General features: G+C 37.1%; 1 protein-coding gene across 1 annotated transcript in view; it reads left to right on the top strand.

Moving 5' to 3' along the window:
• The window catches only part of LOC140138390 (uncharacterized), an 82,288-nt gene that overhangs the window by 36,675 nt on the left and 23,843 nt on the right, over positions 1–21,770 (top strand). Inside the window, exons 3-5 of the mRNA XM_072160292.1 lie at positions 14,243–14,421; positions 15,387–15,589; positions 19,824–19,958. Of these exons, the coding sequence (XP_072016393.1) occupies positions 14,243–14,421; positions 15,387–15,589; positions 19,824–19,958 (517 nt within the window). The remainder of the gene's footprint in view (positions 1–14,242; positions 14,422–15,386; positions 15,590–19,823; positions 19,959–21,770) is intronic.

Genomic DNA, 21,770 nt, shown 5'->3' with positions numbered 1-21,770 from the left:
TCTGAATGGCCGTTCTTTATGCTTTCCAGCAATATATACTTTTACATATCTATAATTGGTACATAACATAACCTCCGTACTTGCCCTAAATAAAATATAGGTCACTCATTATTACACATGTTACATTTACAGTTATTGTATTGTGTAAAATTAATACCCCATGTCGGGGGCGTGTATAACTCTGCTAAAAAACCAGACATCTCAATCATTTTTATTCACTTAGGCCTATGTGTAAGAAATCGACAATCTTACCGTCAGCACATTGTGTTGCTCCTGGGCTTTTTAACCGCTTATAGCTGCTTATGTAGCGCATGTAGTTCCACGAGTACAATGAAGAATAATTTCCGCATCTTTACGACCATACTTTGGTGTTGGACTATAGTTTATGCCCAAGGTGAAGGTATGTATTACCTGTATAATTGTGGTTGTATTTTAAGCTATTTAAATGGTAAAAATTGCGTTAAATTGGCCTTAAAAAGATTGGAATGTCATCTTTCCCTGGGAAAGATCAGACAGCAAGCCAGACCATGGCCAGCCGTACGTAGCATGAGTAGGTTTATTTTACCTTGAAGGCATGGATAGTCTTGCAAATACGGGCTAACTTCCCCCAGGCCATCCAAGATGCATGAATTAAGGTGTGTGTAATAATTAATCCGCCCTGGGGGAGGGTAAAATGGGGGGGGGGGGGGGGCGAAATTTTTTCGGGCTCGCATCATATATCTAGGCCATTTAAGGTTTGAAAATTGGATCCCAAAAAATTGGCATGTGCAAAGGGGGGGGCAACGATTTATTGGCGGGCCAAAGGATGGGGGCAAACAATTTTTGGCAGGCCGAGGGGTGGGGGGGCGAGCGATTTTTGGCGGGGGCTCATAATTATTGCACAACCCCTTAGTAGGGCTACAACTGGTATCTACTGGTCAGTTTAAACTCTTATTTCCATATCTGTTATTTTTATGTGTGGCTTTAAGCTTGTATTTTGTCAATGTTGAAATCAAAATTTTGCTGGTGATATTTCTTACTATATAATTTTTTAGTGTGTTTTAAATCTTAAATGTGTTTATTTAATTCAATTACTAAATGGTGAATTTTCATGTTATAAATTCTATTGTGTCTTTAACTGTTTATTTTTAACGTGCCTTTTATGTTTTATTTTGGCTAGTATCATTTTGAAGAAAAAAACACCTGAGTTTTGTAGGGTTTTGCTAGCAAATTTTTGATTTCTTAATTTTATATTTGATAAAAGTACTTTGTATTTTTATTTGTTGTGTTGGTTATTTATTTTATAATTGGGTTAGTTTGCATATTTTAAGTTCATGATTGTGTATGCTTTTCATTCATTCATTCATATTTTATTTTCATCATTAACTGTTAATTTTTGATTATAATCATATGTATTTAAATATTTTGTTAAATCATTTTGATGTATTTTGATGTATATTTTAATGTGACCCCTGGGCCTCATGGAAGAATGGAGGATACCTTAAAACATCCACTGAATGAGTAACCCAGGCAAACGAAAATTGGCACAAATATTGCCTATCACTCATTAATTTTAGTTAATTAAGTTGAATATCGGTCTTAAATGATCTTTCAAATGTTGTTGTGCTAAAATGCACGCGAAAATTGTGCCTTCATCGGTTGGAGGGGCGCAGAATAGATGCTGAATTGGTCAATTCAGCGCCACCTCACCCCCACAGGGCACGCGCCCCCTTTGGCCCAGTCGCTAAGCCACTGCCAGACTTCAACGTCTGCAAAACTGGTCTGCTAAATTGATCTTTCGTGCCACTAAATATGAGCATGCATCCCTCCTTTCTTCAACAACTTCATTGGCTGGCAGTGAACGACTGGGTGTGTTCACAGATGTTGTGTGTTCCAATATCTGTGGTGTGTTTATTTTATTTATTTTATTAAAACTTCTTTTGCCTGGGTAACAAAACTCAGTGTAAACACTGTTTTTAGTTTGGCCCAGGGGTCAAACTTAAAACATCAAAAAAACAAACAATACATATTAAAATACATTATAAAAGTATATAACAGATTGCACATTTTAACAAAATTATGAATACATTAAGAACTAGACCAGCTAGGCATAAAATTTGCATACAAACATCATAAGGGACCGTTCATTATTTCCACCGGAGGGGGCCGGAGAATACATGGGGGGGGGTCAGATGATTTTGTCAGGCAAAAAGGGGGGGTCAGATGGTTTTTAGTTATTGAAAGGGGGGGGTCAGATGGTTTTGCATCTCAAAATCCTAGAGCTTCAGGGCTTCGCCCCTGGACCCCATCTGGAACATTGCCCCATGACCCCTGACCATTAAATTTGCGCTTTGCATGTCGGCCGACACTTTGGTCCTAGTCCGGACTTAAGTCGGCCCTCACCTGTTTTTCACCTGCCACGGTGTGAATTGACATAAATTTGCACCAAAAGTAAGTAATTTATTATAATATTTTGAAAAAATGGGTCTTGGGTTCCAAAAAATGGAGAAAAATTCTAGATTTTGCTTCTAATTTGCCAAATTTACAATACAAATTTGCTGAAATAAGAGAATTTTGAACCATATTTCATATACATGTACACTGCCATTTTCGTAACAGAGAATTGCAAGCTGCTGCACAGTAATCATGGTAATGCTGTGGTCAGACTCTTCTTTGTTCTTTTACTATCAAACCCCACCCCACACAGGTGTCATTTCCATACTAGTTAAACTACAAAGACTCGCCTAAACCACCATGACAGTAAACTTGGGCAATGTATTCAAATACATTATAGAAAAATAATATCATCAACATCATCATCATTATGACAACAAATTTTGAATCATATTTGAGATCTATTTTGACATTTGAAGATAATCATTTCACATTTTACACGGATCTAATTGGACCTTCTGTGTCCAAGTTTGAGTCGAACCGAGTCTGTCCGAGTCCGGCAAAAAGTGGACTTGAGTCCAATTGATACATCAACATAGGCGCAGATCCCCCCCCAATATTTTGCCAGGGGGGATGCTCCATACAATCATCCCCCCCATGTTGACACCTGAATATAGGTTTCTGACCACATATTTGCCCATTTTAGCCCAAATAGTGCAAATTTCGAGCGCTTTGCTCGCATTTGAACCATAAACTTATTTTGCCACCAAAAGGTGCTGGATTCACTATACTTCATCCCCCCCATGTCAAAAAGAAATCTATGCCACTGTACATCACTGATTTATGGTAAGATGTCACTACTTTTTATTCCTTTTAAAGGCATAATTTTTCAGTCTGATATGTGGCAGTGACGTGATGCGTTGAGGCAGCTGATCCATGTGCGCATCTATTGCGCGTCATTGCACATGTGCATACTTCAGCGCTTTAAGTGTCCACTAGCTACTTGAAGCTGTGCCTATAATATAAATGAAATGCACACTGACATCACTGCTATACATGGTGATGAAAAATGGTACAGATGCGAGAAAGTCAGCATTCAAAGGTCTGTGTGGCACATCACTGTAACCAAAATTACAAAGACCCCACTCCTCTGCAGCATGCAGCAATACTTTCTTGGTGGGTGGGGGGGGGGTCATATGATTTTCATGTAGCTCAGAGGGGGGTCATATGGTTTTTATTATCGGAGAAGGGGGGGGGGTCATATAGATTTTGGCAGTGACTTGCTGTCTGCTCCTGCCCCCCTCCGGTACAAATAATGAACGGTCCCTAAGGTGAATTTTTACTTGCAAGCATATTTAAAATAACCGACTGTAGCTGGCAACGGATTTTTTGCTCTGGTAGGAAGAAGATTAAAGGACAGTGCACCTCTGGAGGAGAATTTTCTTTTGGCAGAGGCACTTCTGTTAGTTGGAGGGACAAGATTACCTTGGGATGCAGATCTAGTGGAGTGGCCATGACTGTTACTTACTGTGGAAAAGATATTACATAAAGGGAGTGGGAGGATGTTGCTAAGGCTCCTATAGACCATGATGTTAAGGTGGATACTGCGACGGGCATCAAGTTTGTCCCACTTTAAGGTATTTAGAAGAACATCAGTGGGGTATCTACGTGGGAGACCAAGAATAATTTTGCCAGCAGTGTTTTGCAACCTGTCAAGCATTTTCAGAAGGGTCGTACCAGCATTTCCCCACACTGAGTCGCAGTAGTCCATATGATGTAAAATAAGAGCCTTAAACAGGAGATTGAGGGTTTTTTGAGGTAAAACCTTTCTAAGTCTGCGCAGCAGACCATTACCTTTTGAAACAGTTTTACAAATTTTGCTAATTTGAGAGCATCAGTTAAAAGCATCAGTCTACTATTTGTCATCACTTAGTATTCTCCTGCCCGTGGGGATTGCGCTCTGCATCCACCGACGTCACTCGCCTTGAAGTAACAAAGATAAACAGCAGAACTCTCAAATCAGCCGCTGACAAGACATTCGTCTTTGCAGCACCATTCCGTAACAGTCTGCCTAAAACCATAAAATTCATCCACATTGGTGTAGCCAGGGGCAAGTTGTAATTTGATGAAAATCATGGGACGGCAAACATGGCAAAAAGAGATTCCGACTAATCTCCTATGACTCACAAGAAAAGCAACACACATCAAGAGACTCGGCGACATTTGTGTGTCAGCCGGCATTACTGACCAAGTGCTTCTTGGGGCAGACTATTTCTGACTTATATCCATCGAAATGAGCAATTATGAATTCAGTGTTTCCAAATAAAATTCAGGATTAATTTTAGTATTAATATTTTTGTGTCTCTAAATATGCAGATGACTGGTTTCTGGTCTTTCGTGCAGTATCTGGCGTGTCGTCTCCAGACCCATATGAATTATGGATATCACATGCAGCCCATAACGAAGACAAACAAGAAGCTAAGGTCCTTACTGATTCTTTTCAAGGCCACTACAAGAGCCCGTTAGTTCGATACTGGAATTATCTGGATATTGACGAGGTAATAATCCCAGTACAACCACATATTTTCACACCCCTCCTCACACGAGGCACCCCACACACATTAAAAAATTCATTGTAGGTACAATACATGTATTAAGGTAATGCCTATTAACGTGTGTGTATAATAATGAAGGGTTTTCATGCTTCGAATCGCTTGGCAAAATATCGAAGAACATGAAGTAATAATCATACATACAATTACACAAATATTCCAATACTCAATCAGCACGAAGTTGATCAAATATGGTTATAAATCATATCAATGTAATTTATTTAGTACAGGGCGCTATTGGTTTGGGATTTTCTTTTGCTACATTAGTGGAACCAATGTTTTTTGGCATCCTTAAACCTGAAAGGATAAAAATTTGATTGGTTCCACTTTTTCTATGCCACTGTGTTTCCCACGAGGGGTCGAAGGTCACAGCGGGGCCAAAACTTAAAAATAGTCCCATCATGTTGTAATGTATCTCAAATTGTTCCACCTATCCAGGGGCTATTTTAACGTGCCTCCTGGCACGTTTGTGCAGTGAGATTAAAAATCCGTGCAGTGAGAATTAAAATTCCGTGCTTAAAATATTTTTTATGTCATTCGGCAAACTCAATAGGGATGCTTAAGTTAAATATAGCATCTACCGTATGGTCATTTTCAGATAAAATGTCAAAGTTTTGCTCTGACCGCGCTTAACACTTCATTACCCTTTTTCTCATGTTTCTAGAAAACTCTTAATTTTCACAGGGTCTCATTCATATCATAGATATAGTTTGCTAACCACTAGTTTCATCACCCCCCCCCCCCCTCTTCACGCCTTGCTCATGATAGTTAGGATAGTGTTTACAATCAAAACAAGTTCTGGCCACTTTCCATTTCCATTTGTCATGTTTGTCAACGTGCGTGGTTAATGGCGATCGCAACAAAAAGGTATTGGCAAAGATTCCTTGCGAAGGAGGGACGAATCTGCCAAAAAAATTGATAAGGGGACACGGTACATACAATCATCCCCATGTTGACGTAACACCTGTGTGTGCGTTTCTGTCCAAATTAACATCATTTTGGCCATTTTTATGCTAAAAAGTACTCATTTTTGTGCTCTTATGCGAATTATTCTACATTTGCACCATATTTCACCATTTTTATTTTGTACAATAAAGTTATTATTTCGTCAAAAGTGCACTGTACTTCAAGACATTTTTCCAACCCCATAGTCGGGGTATATTTGAGGTGGACGTGGAATTGCAGTATAGTAACAATTTTTTATTATTTCTGATTCTCTGAGGTGACATGTCCTGACGTAAAATCCGACTGATACCACTTTGTCATCACTGAGCTAAATATAACTACAATTATTTAAAATATAACTACAATTAAGAATTAGTTTCCATAAATTAAGGATTGAAATGGATAGATGTTTCACCTAAATTGCCTCCAGAACGGAGAATCTGTAAAAATGAAATTGAGGACGAATTTCACTTCACTATAAAATGTTCCTTATATAACGATATCCGAAATATATTTATGACCTTAATAGATGATATTTTTGATACAAACAATTCAAATGAAAACGATAAGTTTCTTCTTATCATGGGTGCCAATGATTTTGACACCAACAATGCAGTTGCCAATTTCATTTATACTGCGTTTGAAACACGGGATTAAAATAATAGGCCTATGTCTAGTTAATTTATTTTATATTCTTTATAATTGTAAATTTTATTGTTCTTGTACTTTATTTGTATACTTATTTGTATCCGTTGTTTGACCATATCTTGTTGTAAGATGAATGTCAATAAAATCTGATTCTGACTTCAATGGCTGAAATTGAGAAAATGGTAATTGGTCTCTATTTTTGGAGTTTGAGTACCACATCTACTCCAAGTAGGTATCATACATCAAATCTCTAAAATAAACACATTTAACACATACCTCGGCAAATAAATTATATAGGCATGAAATTACTACTTTCTCAGTGAGACATGTATGTCGGGTTATGGTTATGAAAACGATTTTTAAGATGTTTGATATAAACATAATCAAGAAAAGCAAACCTATATGGTTTGACATGGTTTAACAATACATTTTTAAAGAAAATAGTGTGTGTGAGAGAGAGAAAAACAGCCTAACGCCTTGAACCGAAGCTAAAAGTAGGTTACCTGTCGTTTCTTTTCAGGATCTAGATCTTTTGTGCACAAATCCATGTATTCTTCCGCGATGTGACTATGCGTGGTTTGGAAACAAAAATGTGGGGATTATGCTGTCAGTAACAAACACCTCAACAGAAGAAAGGGATTTCTTTTGGAATACCCTACTACTGTAGATTTTCAATGGCATCCATACACATACACTGTGAATGTAGAAAGTTCTTACTGTTTGAGTGGTCATAAAATAAAATAATTTTTAACACAATGAATTAAACCATAGATAGTGATCTCCTTCACTATCTATGATTAAACCACATGATCAAATGCAATTGGCTACATACATCCGCCAAAAAAAGAAGTAAATATGGTTTAATATGATCAACTTGGAAATCTCGAAGGCGTTATTAAACGACTTCAAGAAAAAGAAAACTCTTCCCAAGTTTATCATAAAAACTCAATATGGATGCTTTGAAAAGGCCTTTAAAAACTCGTGAGCTTGAGACTCTACCCCTTCCCCAGCAAGGGCTTTGACCCTGCACAGCGTCATCATCCCTATATCTTCGTGTCAAAATTGCCATGATAGTACGGCGAATCCACTCGTTTTTCAACAGCTACGCATGGCGATTTTGTTCGAGATAGGCCAAGCGAGTCAGGCTAAGCATATCATTTACACGATATGAGATAACACAGAGTTTCTATTCTACACGTTTTTACGATTTGCGCATGCTCAGTACCCCATATGATGTTGCCATTACAAGAAAATTCGATTTGTTGCCAGGTAAAACCCAGGTTTTGTTTTCAATACACTAACTGGAAGTTCAATACCCTCAGCGGCGATTGCTGTTTTCTTTAAACGGATATATTTTACTGCATTTTCACCGTAACGATTTTTAAATCGTACATTAAAAATATGATATATTCAACTGTTTGAGAATTATAATCATATAAAAGGAACAAGCATATCCCATTCAGCTCAGATCCACGTGCTGTATGGAATATTAAATCACAAGTCTATAATACAATGCACCATATCGAGAATTGAATACATCTCTACATTTTGAGTTTATACTCCATCACTGAGCGAGCTAGCGATCGATTTCTAGCCAATCAAATAGGACTCCTTTTCGTGCGTTCGGTGAAATACCAATCGCCCGTCGCTCACCAGTATGAGTATGAAGAAGTGATTCATTGCAGGGAAGAAATATTTATAATACAGGGTGTCGACACTGTGCCCTGGACTCCACCAGGGCATCTAAGGCGGACCCCTGGACCCAACCCGTTTGAGCTCACAACATTGATAACTTGCCAGTAAAGATAGTCCCAATCCCCACAAGTGAGAAATGCATTTGACTGCAGTAATTTCCCTCTAAAATCAATATGTCAGACCTTCGACCCAGTTGCTTGTTTATTCAAATTTTATTTAGACCTATTCTGCACGTTTGTTTGCAGATTAAGTACTGCTATATAATTCAAGAGTGTCCAATCATGTAATCAGGTAAAAAATGAGTTACTAAAATGCACGATTTTTAAAACATCTCCAAAACTGGAGGGGAAACCTCCCTTCACCCCTCCCCGCAAGCTCGTCACAGTTGGTGGATCATCGAGATTTTACATTTGCCAACGTCGTGCAGTGACTTTTTTTTCCGAAAATAGCCCCTGCACTTATCACAGTGAATAAAATAGTCAATTGAACTAGGCACCCTAGTGCAATATGACAATTGACTTTTATAATACTAGCAATGAAAGGAACAATTTGAGGTATATAACAACATGATAGAACAAATTTACCCCCCCCCCCCCGCCTGTGACCTTCGAACACTCGTGGAAAGCATTGGGGAATAGACAAAATGGAACCAATTCTTTTTTTCTCAGATACTTCACAAACACTTGCGTATCTTGCATTCTTCAGATAGATGTAAGAAGGCTATTCCTAACCTACCCATGGTAGCTTATCGGAGAAGTGCTAACATCAAGGACATGATTGTACGTTCATCCCTACCTCCAGCCCAACCTCCTCCTAGAGGCTCGATTGCATGTGGCTCATGTACTTTATGTAATCATGAGATCCACTCTATACCTAAATGGGGTGGTGGCTCACCAGTCGCACACACCAAGAAAGGGTCGCCTTTCACTAGTTCTTCCAGAGGTGAAAGTCATGTCATCCACAAACACCTCAGTTGTCAGAGTGAGAATGCGATCTACCTTATCACATGTGCTAATTGTCAAGTGCAGTATGTGGGAGAGACTGGTCGTAGCCTGGAAACCAGGCTGACTGAGCATTGTGCCGATGCTCGTCTTAACAGAAATACACCAGTAGCTAAACATTTCAACCTCCCAGGACATTCTGCAAATCACATTACTGTCATGTGTATTGACAAACCCCCAAAGACTGACACTTTCATGCGAAAGAAATTTGAGAAAGACTGGATCTCTAAACTTCAGACAACCCAACCACTTGGCTTAAATGTTAAAGATTAACATGCCAGTGTATCTTTAAGCCTATCATGGATCTTGTTATCATTTATTACTGGACCTACATGTAGGCCTATATGTTTGATCAGAGAAGAATTTTTTAGAGAGGTGATGATTGTTGATCATTTCTATTTTATTATTTTATGTATTTTCCTGTCATTTCCTGCCAACCTAATAAAGATATTCTGATAATTGATAACATTCTTTATCATAAATAATAGAGTCTGAAAGTGGCAACAAGTAGCAAAAATTATAATTTGCCACGGAACTTCAGTCATATTTTATCTGAAATCTGAAATCTGACAGGGTCTGCATGCATGGTGTGTATGGCATGATGACATGCACACACTGACCTATCCCTAAAAGTAGTTAGCTGCAACTTGTGTATCACACCCATCCCGGGTTCAAACGCTATTGTGGTATTCTATTGTAAAGCAGCTAAATAGGGTGATTCATCATTTACTTTGAGTGAGCGGTCTCACACATATTTTGTTTGAGGATATATAGCTTGATCAACCTCCTCTGGTTTGATGCGTCAATTCACATTTGTAGGCCTCCTTGCTTGCTAATATTTTTCCAGCTTTTAGCAGTCCCTGTATCACTACCTATTTTGGCATATTTCATGTCAATTTGCAACGGTATTTCACTGTGCTTTGATTTCAGTGATTTTTGGCTTTATCACTTTCATCCGCAGGCCTATATCTGTACATGCACTGAAATTAAATTTTATCATGCATGGACCACCTAGCACCTGCTCCCTTACTTTCTGTTTTTCTACATCCCCGTCTTTTCAGTATGCATATTACACTTTAATATTTGAGACCTTCATTGACTTGTGTTTTATCCAGCAATTTTTGGCTTATTTTTCACTTTTCTTGATACATGTATTGTGTAGGTCTACATTATTTGTTCTTTATTTAATATGCATTACTTTTTTTCATAATATTGTAGTTTGAGTGACATTAGTCCACTTACCCTATCTATTCATTCTCTAACACCTCTATTGATTACGACCCCACTTGACATTTACTTCCTGTCAATTAGGACAATACCCTATTGTCCTGTGGTGGTGCTTATTTTACATATTGTTTCCCAGGCTATAAACTTTGTAGTGAATTTGCTCTCAATGAGAGAAGACTTATTTTGCTCTGAGTTTGCTGTCTTTGTTTGCTACTTATTTCAATTTGAACTTGCCTTCAATTTTTGACTTGAATTTGTTTTTAAACTACAGCATGTAGTTCTTGTTGTTTGCTTTATATTTTGTTGTCTGTCCCTGAAGAAGAGCAGTTTATCTGCTCGAAAGGACGGTTGTTTTTTGACTGTTTAGTGTTTGACTGCTATGAACACAGTGATTTTCATCACTTCCAGTACTGTACTGTTTTCCTGACACTTATGTGGCGGCTCTGGAACCCGGGGGGGCACTTCAATATGAAATGGATATAGGTGTAGGGCTGGCACTTTCGCACCAAGGGGCATTCGGTGAGAGCAAAATGTAAAAAATATAGGGTCATTGGGTGAGAGCATGATTTTTGGCATTCGGTGAGAGCAAAATGTACAAAATATGGGGTCATTGGGTGAGAACATGACCTTTTTTTAAATGGAATCTTTGGATGAGAGCCGAAACAGCGCCAAAAACCTCGAAAATCGAATTTCTAGTTCTGAATGGCTTCAAATTTCATTGTTTTTTCAAAATAAGTAACAAAATCAGTGAAAAATGAAAGTTGCTGTTTAAATTGAACTTGTAAGGGTCTTTGGGTGACAGATCAAATAGAAAAATAGGGGGTCTTCGGGTGACAGAGCATGTGTTCGTAAAAAAATATGGGGTCTTTGAGTGACAGCGATGCTGAAAAAGGGGCTTTTTAACAGCCCTACATACGCGTCACCTCCAAAGTTGAAGTGCCCCCCCCGGCTCTGGAATTGGCAATTTTTGGCCATCGAACTTTGCCTGTTTTGTGCCTACTCTGGATGTTTGGTTTAGCGTGTCTGTCTATATGCACAGTGATTTTCATCACTTGTTCTAGTGCATTTGTGTATTACCATCCTTGTTGTTTTTGCAGGTTCAGCACTTACTTCTGTGGGCCTTGGAACTGGTAATTTTTGGCTATCGAACTGTGCCTACTTCTTCTGCCTACATTTGCTGTTTTTGTCCCCCTGCATACTGTCTAGTCTGCATTTTACTTGTTTCCCCACATCAAGTTGGTGTACGGTACCTTGCTTTTTTTCTTTCCTGTTGTTCTTATTCAAGGTATCCTCTTGTATCATTTATTGATCCTTGATTTTTTGAACCAATTCTAGTTTTATCATTTGAGATGTAAGGATTCCAAAAATCACTGGTTCCACTATGTAGTAAGACAAATGCTAACTCAAATATCAACATATAGCGCCCTATACAATATTATTATCATCATAGGATTCAGAAAAGGAATAGTTTGACCTATTTTGGATGTACAGTTCTCAAGCTAAAAGCAAAAAGGTCAAATACTAAATTTTGGGCTCCAAGTTGTTAAAAAGTTCAGTGAAAATGCGTTAATTTTGACCAAAATAGTCTCAAATTGTTCCTTTGCAATCTTATTGTAAACAAAGATTATTTTGCCATTATCTCATCTGTTTTGTTACTTAGTAACAGGCCAATAAATTAACAAAAAGTGTCAAAGCCCATTGACCGTGTATTGTTTCCTATGTAACAAAGTATCTAAAATAATGCAAACTGTTCAGATTCACTCTCCTGTGGCGTAGCTAAGGGTTGTGGCGCCCACGGCTAAGGATACATAATGGTGCCCCATTATGGAAACAATTGCGCACAGAGCGCGCGAAAATTTGCATAAATAGGGCTTATCCATAATTTTTTTGGGTTATAATGAAGTTGAATATCGGTCTTAAATTGATCTTTTAAATGATTTTGTGCTGAAATGCGCCAGTAGCGGGCGAAAATTTTGACTTTCATCGTTTGGAGGGGCGCATAATCGATGCTAAATTGGTCATTTCGGCGCCCCTAATGGTGGCGCCCAGGGCATAATTGTGCCCACTGCCCCCGTCGCTACGCCACTGCCTGTGATGGAGCGAGGTCGCTTATTTTGCCAGCATTTAATATTTTGCATGTACGAAATGACTACTATCCATTCCATTCTCTTACATTCGTTTTTTAATGTATTTTGAAAAAATTAAAAAATTGGGGACAAAGTCATCAAAGAAAAGTGTTAGCACCTAACATTAGACCCAACATGATTTCTACTTTTCAAATTCCAAAGTTCAATTTGAAACCATATTTCTTTTCAAATTTGCCTCATTTTAGGCAGTTACTTGCATGGTTCCACCAAAAGGTTCGCGACCGTTTCACAATTCGAGTGAGACAGTCCATTATCATCGTAACTAAATTTAATAGTCCTAAGTCTACCTGTAATGAACTTAATTCTTAGCTATTCACGGGTCATTGGATCAAAAATAATAATAATAATAATAATAATAATAATAAATACAAAGTCAGTTATTCAAGTTTCGTCTCCTGAATCAAGTACCCATGAAAATGATAATACATAAATCCTGGGGATAATAATCATTCCCTGTCAATAGCCGACATATTATTTGTCAATGGGTTGCAGTGAGATTCAGATATTTGCCTGTTCGTTTAATTTTCTATAGAAAAATTTGACATTGAAATTGTAACGTAGTTCCTTATGAAAACCTTAATATTTCGGTCAACTTTTAGTTTGATCATTCTTTGCCAAATACAATAATATTATTAATAATAACATTATTCTGGTTTTTCTGGTTATTCGATGAGGTAAAATGAAAGGAAACATACGTACTATCTCAGCCACTTAACTGGGGTGCATGTGTGTGTGTGGGGGGGGGGGTTGAAGTCATAATATCAGATATGACTTTTATTCAAAGTTGCTCTGTTGTCCTAAAACACAATGAATTTGGTTGAATTCAATTACGTGTAAGTTGGGACAATTGCTAATGCTTTTCGTGCTGTCAATACATAGGCTTCAACATGAAAAATGAAAAAAATAAAGAGATTTTCCCAAACTATCAAGAGCTATTAAGAACCACTGAACCAATGCAAGGCTTGTTTGTATTAATTTTAATGCATTTTTAATGCTGATTCTAAATATGGTCATGACAATGTACAATTTATTGTAAAATGTTTGAACTTTTAAAGACAATTTAGGCACGATACCTACATGCAGAGGGTTAACATTACAAATATTCCAAAAACTCAGGTGATTTTAAAAGACCGTACATTATGGCTTTAAATATCTTCGAGAGTCCCGCGGGCCGCACAAAATTTGCCGACGGCATATCAATTTGTAAGCGCTTTTTAGTAAAGTCATAATTCATTGAATTTACAACCATATAATGCGGAAATGGTAACTTTTGCACAAGATTTACAATTTAAAGAGAATTGGCCACTGTTCATAAAATCTGAAAAATATTGTAAGGAACACTTAAATTTTGAATTTTAAAACCCACTTTCCCCCCTTACTTTATTTTCGCTTTTGCTCGGGGCCCCTGAACCCTCCAGGCCCATGGACTTCGTTCACATTGTCCATCCACTTGCTATGCTCCTGTACACAAGCACCGAAAATGCAGTTTTAAACTTATTTCAAACATGACAAAATGGTGGGGTTTTTTTCTCGATGATTCACCATTATTATCTAAGTGAAAAAAATGTTACTGGTGCTATTTTCTTCCACCCAGGTTAAAGTATCACTCTACAAAGATGGCGTAGCTGCTAAAGAAATCATATTTGACGCCGGAGATACTGGTGACCGTAGTCCAGACTTGCTTAGTTGGTTTGATGTTTCTAGAATTCAGTCATCACCGTGGACAGATCTTACATCATCTAGTTCTAATCTTGCATTCTTCAGTGCTCAAGGGTAACTTATAATGTTATCATAAACAAATAAAACAATAGTTGCACTTTACATAAGGGACAGAGGGGAGCATTAAGAGTGTGTTAAGACAAATAAAGCTGACATCCAAAAGGAAGGAATGGCATGTGCCCTGGGCGAATTAACATTTGAATGGGGAGCCCATTTAAGCAACGTTAGGATTAGGTTTAGGATTAGGGTTAGGGTTAAGGTCTTAGGGCTAGTGTTAGGATTAGGGTTCTTTATTGATCGGAGATTTACATTATATGTATTCATTGGTTATATACTATAGTATATCGTGTGTATGCGCTTTATTCCATAATCAATAAGTATGATAAACTCGTAGCACAGTAGTATAGCGTCTGGACTACGGACCCATAGGTTGTTGGTTCGAACCTCGGTTGGATCCTTGATAGAATTTTAAATCTAATATATTTCGTTTCTTTTTGTTAAGTAAGAGGAAATAATAATGGCATTATGTGGAATCTAGCCTCATAATACTAGTATACATTATGTATGCGTTACAAATGTTAATTACGGAAAAATATTGATGTAAGCAACTGTATACGTGCTGCCCCGCCTATTAGGTTAAGGGTTAGGGTTAGGTTCGGAGTTATGGTCTAAGGATTAGGGTCTTAGGACACGGTTGTTAAATTTTCTAACAAAACATTATATAATGTTCAATTCTAGACATGGATAATACCAACATCTATCGCACCAATTATGCATATATTTTTAGCTATTTTTAACATAGTTTTCTTTCTTTCTTTTCCTTCTTTTCCTCTCTTCCTCTCTTTATTTATTTATTTATTTATTTATTTATTTATTTATTTATTTATTTATTTATTTATTTATTTATTTATTTATTTATTTATATATTTATTTATTTATTTATTTATTTATTTATTTATTTATTTATTTATTTATTTATTTATTTATTTATTTATTTATTTATTTATTACATATCCCAGTGACAATCAACCATCACAAGCGGTCAGAAGGTTTTTAATTCAGAGGACATCAGGAGAAGTATGTAATACGTTCGAAGAAGGATGGCTAGCAATGATTACTTTTACTGGACCAGATGTATGTCTTCCTTGGGATAACCCAAATGGAGAGACACCACCATTTTTTGTCTTCAGCAGTGGTTCTACCGCAGCAGCTTTGGATACAGGTATTTACAAGAATTTACAAGAATATTTTTTAGAGATAAGTATTTGATTTGTCTCCTCTCTGCACTCATAGAAATTGTTCGTTGGCATTACTCAGTAAGTTGATGTAAGTCGTTGTGTCAACTTTCCGAGTAATGCCAACGCGTACAATTTTGAGTAACGCTGACTCGATATCATTATGTTGGTCGCACTCATTTGCACTTACATTATTGAGTTGTTACAACTCAGAAAATGAAACTAGCCTAGGGTAGCATAATTTTCTAGAGGTGTGCTATAGTATACATAATTTTGCACTGATTACAAAAATAAATATTTGAATACTGCTAAGTGTGCAGAAAATGATCCAATTACGTGAATTAAGTAACAAAGTACCAAATTGGGATAACTCAAAACAATAAGTACCAGTAACTTAATATGAACGAGTTACATCAACTTACATGTTGAGTTACAATAACTCAACTAATTGGTTCTTTGAACCTTGTTTATTTTTCTAAGTTCCCTGAACTTGAATTCAGAAGTTGGCATTACTTAAAAAGTTGACGCAACGACTTACATCAACTTTTTAAGTAATGCTAACAACGTTGATTAGTTGACGGAACTTTTGAGCTTTTTCAGCATTTTTAAGTTCGGATAACTAAAATGAATTTTGTTTTGGCAACTTTACACTATTTTTGAGTTGTCCAAACTTACTCCTTTTGAATTGCGCCAACAAGGCGAACAAGTCATTTCTATGAGTGTGGACATTTGCGCAGACGTCTTGAAATGAAAAGAGAAATATGCTTATTAAATTATGCGCCGTTTTTCTTTAATGAAAATGTTTTAGACCGGTTTTAACATAATGTTTCTGTTTGTTTTTTTATAAATATTTTCTAGTTTAAAACAGAGAAACGACGTAAACCGGCGTTAGTAAAACACAGTAAATGTTCCAAAGAGTGCAGTGATTGATTGCTTTACCAAATTTGGGGAACAATAAAGTGTATTGACTCCAGAACCTTTTCAAACTTTTTGTCCCTATTTTACCCCTGTTTTTCAGCATAAAAATTCAAATATAATAAAAAGGAAAACCGGTTAAGGGAAGGGGTATGAACGTTTGGACAGTATTTATTGTGGGACATTAGAGCACATCAGACATATCGAATTGCATTCTGAATACGAAGAATGTCCTTCTGATATCAAATAATTTTGATTTTTGAGTTTCGCAATGTAATACACATTTTATGGCAAATCATTAAAATTGATATTTTTGATATTTAACAGTACTTGAAGTAAACTTTATAAATCTGATGATTTATACTTAAAGTATATGTAGGTGGGATGAAAAGCCGACGATCAATTGAAAATTTTGACCTTTCGTATTGAAGATATGGATTTTTTTCCAAAACACAAAAAAAATAGGTCTTTTGGGGAAAAAATCCATATCTTCAATATAAAAGGTCAAAATTTTCAATTGATCGTCGGCTTTTCATCCAGCTACATACACTTTAAGAATATATCATTAGATTTATAAAAATTTATTTCGAGGACTGTTATATATCAAAAATTGAAAAATATCCAATTTTAATAATTTGTCATAAAATTTGTATTATATCGTGAATTTCAAAAAATGAAAATTATTTGATATCAGAAAGACAGTCTTCGTATTCAGAATGCAATTCGATACGTCTGAGGTGCTCTCATGTCCCACAAAAAATACTGTCGAAACGCCATAAACGCTCATTCTAGATCCCTTAAGCCAGATAAGGTGGTAGAGTAGGTACGGCGATCTGGCTGAATCATCAGCAACACCTTACGTCAAATAATTGTTGCAGGCTCTAAAAGAAGATATCATAAAATAATTATTATTATCAGAAAAAATATATTGCATAGTCGCCAGTTGCTTGTGAACCTATATGTGTCGAGGAATGGCCTATTTTATATGCCTCAAATCACACTTATTGCAGCGCTGACGGTCGATTTTAATACCTCTAAAAATAGGCTTGTTTGTTTGTTTTGTTTTTGGTTTTTTTTGGGTTTTTTATGCTGGCTCTTTTGCATGAAAATCCAATTTCCTGGATTTTTCAAATAAGAAGTGGCGCAATTTCGAAATGTGCAAACATATTAAAACATATTAAAACATGCTAGAAAGTTGTTGACGCTAGAATATGCAGCGATATTGTGATCAATATATCGGCAGTTGCTTTTCCGGCCGAACAAGTGATGGAAATACGTCGTAAACTCCACACACTTCTTGCGATTGCGTACAAGACATATATCTTTTCTTGGAATAGATTCATCATGATTGTAATGTCATAAGTCCTATGGCATTGGATATGGCAATTGCAATGGATAAAATCATCCCGGAAAATCATCATCATGCAGTTATTGTTGCCTACATGTATGCACACAACACAGGGGCACTCACAATAGGCAATTGACCCCTACTGGTAGCGCTATGTTGTAGATATAGGAGATGAACAAGTTAGCGTCATATATCAAAAAGTATAAAAGCTATGATTTTAGTACTTACTCTATGTTTCAATTACTTATTCTTTTCAAAATATCTGAATTTTCAACTCGGCACAAGCTTTAATAACGGGGGAGCATGCATTTGTATGAGAAAGAAATCCTACTATCTATCCAAACTCCTGTGTTATTCCAATGCACATTTTGCTATACCGGGCCGCCTTGGCTAGGTCGCATTTGGAAGAGGGTGTCACGAAATCGTAATAGGTACAAATTAAGTACTTTCTGTCAATCAAGTATGGTTTATTCTCTACATGTCAATCTTTAAATCATTAGCATAGTCCGTATAATAACGGGGGACCGCCTTGATGAGTAAATGACAGCAAACTAGTGAAAAATACCCCAAAACTTGGTCAGTGGAGCTCCGCCCGTACATGTCAATAGCGTCATTATCGATTGGATTAGTCGACCGTAGCGGACAATTCGATCGCTCATTGGATTAATATTATCACGTGGTAATAAATTTGCATTGGACAATCGATTACTATAATGGTTTAATACTGCATATCTCGGTTTAATCTTCACTAAGCGGGTTTATGGCTGAAATGGTCACGGTTAATTTGCCGTGGATATAACTGCACTATGTTCCTTACTGGCCGTCGCCAACGTGTTAAGTTTCGCGGTGCTAGTTCAGAGTGGACCAATGTGTTATATGGGGTTCCTCAGGGATCCGTTTCGTCACCCAAGTGAGGTAACTTCTTCTGTCAGCCCCCGGGCGGTCAGCCCTTCGTTCAGCCCATTCAGAAATGCGATGATCCGTAGGGTGCATAGTTCTCAATATCGACAGCAACAAAAAGGAAGGAATCCGTCTCATGAACAGTACAAGTCTGCCATCACTGACCATGTGACATAGGAGGACCATAGACCATGTAAACGGGAAGAGGGGCAAAGATACTGGAAAAGGACTCGAGTAAATACACAAGATGGATACACGGGGCATTATGGGTCCCGGGGGGGGGGGGGGCACTCCAACTTTGGAGGTGACGCGTATGTAGGGCTGTCAAAGACCCCATATTTTTTTACAAACACATGCTCTGCACCCGAAGACCCCCTATTTTTCCATTTGATCTGTCACCCAAAGACCCTTACAAGTTCAATTTGAACAGCAACTTTCATTTATCACTGATTTTGTTACTTATTTTGAAAAAACAAAACAAAGAAATTTGAAGCCATTTAGAACTAGAAATTCGATTTTCGAGGTTTCTGTGGCGCTTTTTCGGCTCTCACCCAAAGATTTCATTTAAAATGACCCCATATTTTTTACATTTTGCTCTCACCGAATGCCAAAAATCATGCTCTCACCCAATGACCCTATATTTTTTCCATTTTGCTCTCACCGAATGCCCCTTAGTGCGAAAGTGCCAGCCCTACACCTATATCCATTTCATATTGAAGTGCCCCCGGTATGGATCAGAAAGAGGTGGCACTTAGGAGACGCAAAATCGTGATGAAGAATCACATATATGATCCGCTGTTGAGAACTGTGCACCCTAGGGATAAGAAGTCTATAGCGGGAAAACCGGCGGATCATCGCATTACTGAAGAAGTCAAATATTGGATTTGTCAACTTAATATTTCTTCTCTGGTATGATACAAGCATTATTACTAAATTCTGCCTATGTGTGTGGGGGTGTGTGGGGGTGGGGGTGGGGAGGGGTGTATTTAAATGTGCCAACAATCTAAAACAGAAAGTGATAAATCCATTTTTGATTTGTTTCTTGCCGATATCTCTAGAAATTTCACTGATAGGTAAATCTGTGAGTCAAAGTTCGACATTTAGTGCCAACAATTTTGCTGCAGCTGCCGATCTTGCAATAGATGGAAACTCGGAACAAGATTACTTCAGGGACTTTTCATGTGCAGTTACAGGTAGCCATTTTTGGTCATTTATTATTGTTAACGTACGTATGTAGCGTGATTCAACCTTTTTTTTTTTGGGTTAGGGCACGTTCCCCATACAATATACACCACTTCAAGAAGTGGCAGTGGATTGAAAGTGTTATCTCAGCAAACACTAAAAACGTTTTACATAAAAGGGTATAAAACGTTTTAATAACATTCAGAAAAAACCTTGATGCAAACAGTTTAACATAATAGTGTTAACAAAAATAGTTTGCAAAAATTGTGTCAGCAATTATTATTAGCAATACACAGAACCATCATATAGCACATATAGTACTACATCTATAGGAGGGAGAGATTTGGTGGGACTGTATTACACAACAATGGGTTGAGGGGCACCTGTTGGGGGGGGGGGGGCAGAAACTGGTTTTTTTTTTGCAATTTTTCTTAAATTTGGAATCGATGGGGGGGGCACGTGCCCCCGTGCCCAATACACCACTTCAAAAACTAAAGTCGAAATAAGTGGCAGTGGATTGAAAGTGTTACCCCAGCAAACACTAATGGCTATCAAAACTTTTGACAGAAAAGGGTATAAAACGTTTCAATAACATTCAGAAAAACTTTTGCAAACATTTTAACATAACAGTGTTAACAAAAATAGTTTGCAAAAATGTATCAACAATAATTAGCAATACAAAAAACCATCATAGCACTAGTACTTCAAATATTTTAACATAACAGTGTTAACAAAAATAGTTTGCAAAAATGTATCAACAATAATTAGCAATACACAAAACCATCATATAGCACTAGTACTTCAAATATTGTAGTGCGAGGTTTGGTAGGACTGTATTACACTACACTGGTATAATGATCCATTAATGAATCATTCTACTCTATTCTATAGATAATAAAGTGTAGACAACATTTTGGTTACATTCTGAATTTGTTTGAAAGATCAGATATCAGATATTCTTGATAACACATATGTGACCCGGCAGCACAAACGAGCCGTAAATTCCCTAAATTGTATTCTGAGTTATGGTGTAAAATGTGTACGAAGGTCGTATTCATCGGTCGCTTAAGCTAGCACGACATCTGTCTTATTTTGATAGTCACAACACCAATCAATAATCCTATTTTTGAAGTGGATAATAAGCTTCTACCTTAGATGGCTATACATGTAGAACTTTTAATAGCTCTGGTCTTTGTTTGCTTTTGCTAAATCCTTTTCAAGTGGTGGGTTACCAGGCATTGTATTTTGTATAGGTATGCATAACCAACAATTAACAATGAGAGAACCTTCTTAAACCTCGTTGACTTGGGGATGATTTGAAATGACCGCCAATTATGACTGTTTGATATTTATTGCCAGCAATGTGGAAAAGAGACACACATAGAAGTGAAAAAGCTATAATTTTGTTGAAGGAGCAAAGTTTAACTAACCATAACGCCGCTTCTGGATATCGTTTGAAGTCAAATGATATACCATTTTTAAGTTTATGATGTTTATTTTAAACACGAAATAAAACAAAATTGACCGGGGAGGAATTTACGGCTCATTCGCCGTGGACGGTCACATATTGTGGAACACAAATTACTACATACTTTCTTATTTTATTTAAAGCCATAATGTACGATCTTCTATGAAATTGGTTAATTGATTTCAAACCTGAATTTTTTGGCATATTTGTAACGCTTATACACATGTCCGAACATAAACCAACATGGAACCAGTCAAATGTGTTTGAGTTTGTAGATCAACAGAGCAATTTGGACATAGAGGCATAATTATGACTTTGTAATAGCTAGCAGGACTATTGCTAATTCTATTTCAGC

Source organism: Amphiura filiformis, chromosome 17 (assembly GCF_039555335.1).
Source record: "Amphiura filiformis chromosome 17, Afil_fr2py, whole genome shotgun sequence".
NCBI classification, from domain to species: Eukaryota; Metazoa; Echinodermata; class Ophiuroidea; order Amphilepidida; family Amphiuridae; genus Amphiura; species Amphiura filiformis.
Note: the sequence above shows the minus strand (reverse complement) of the source record. Positions and strands in the feature narration are given on the sequence as shown.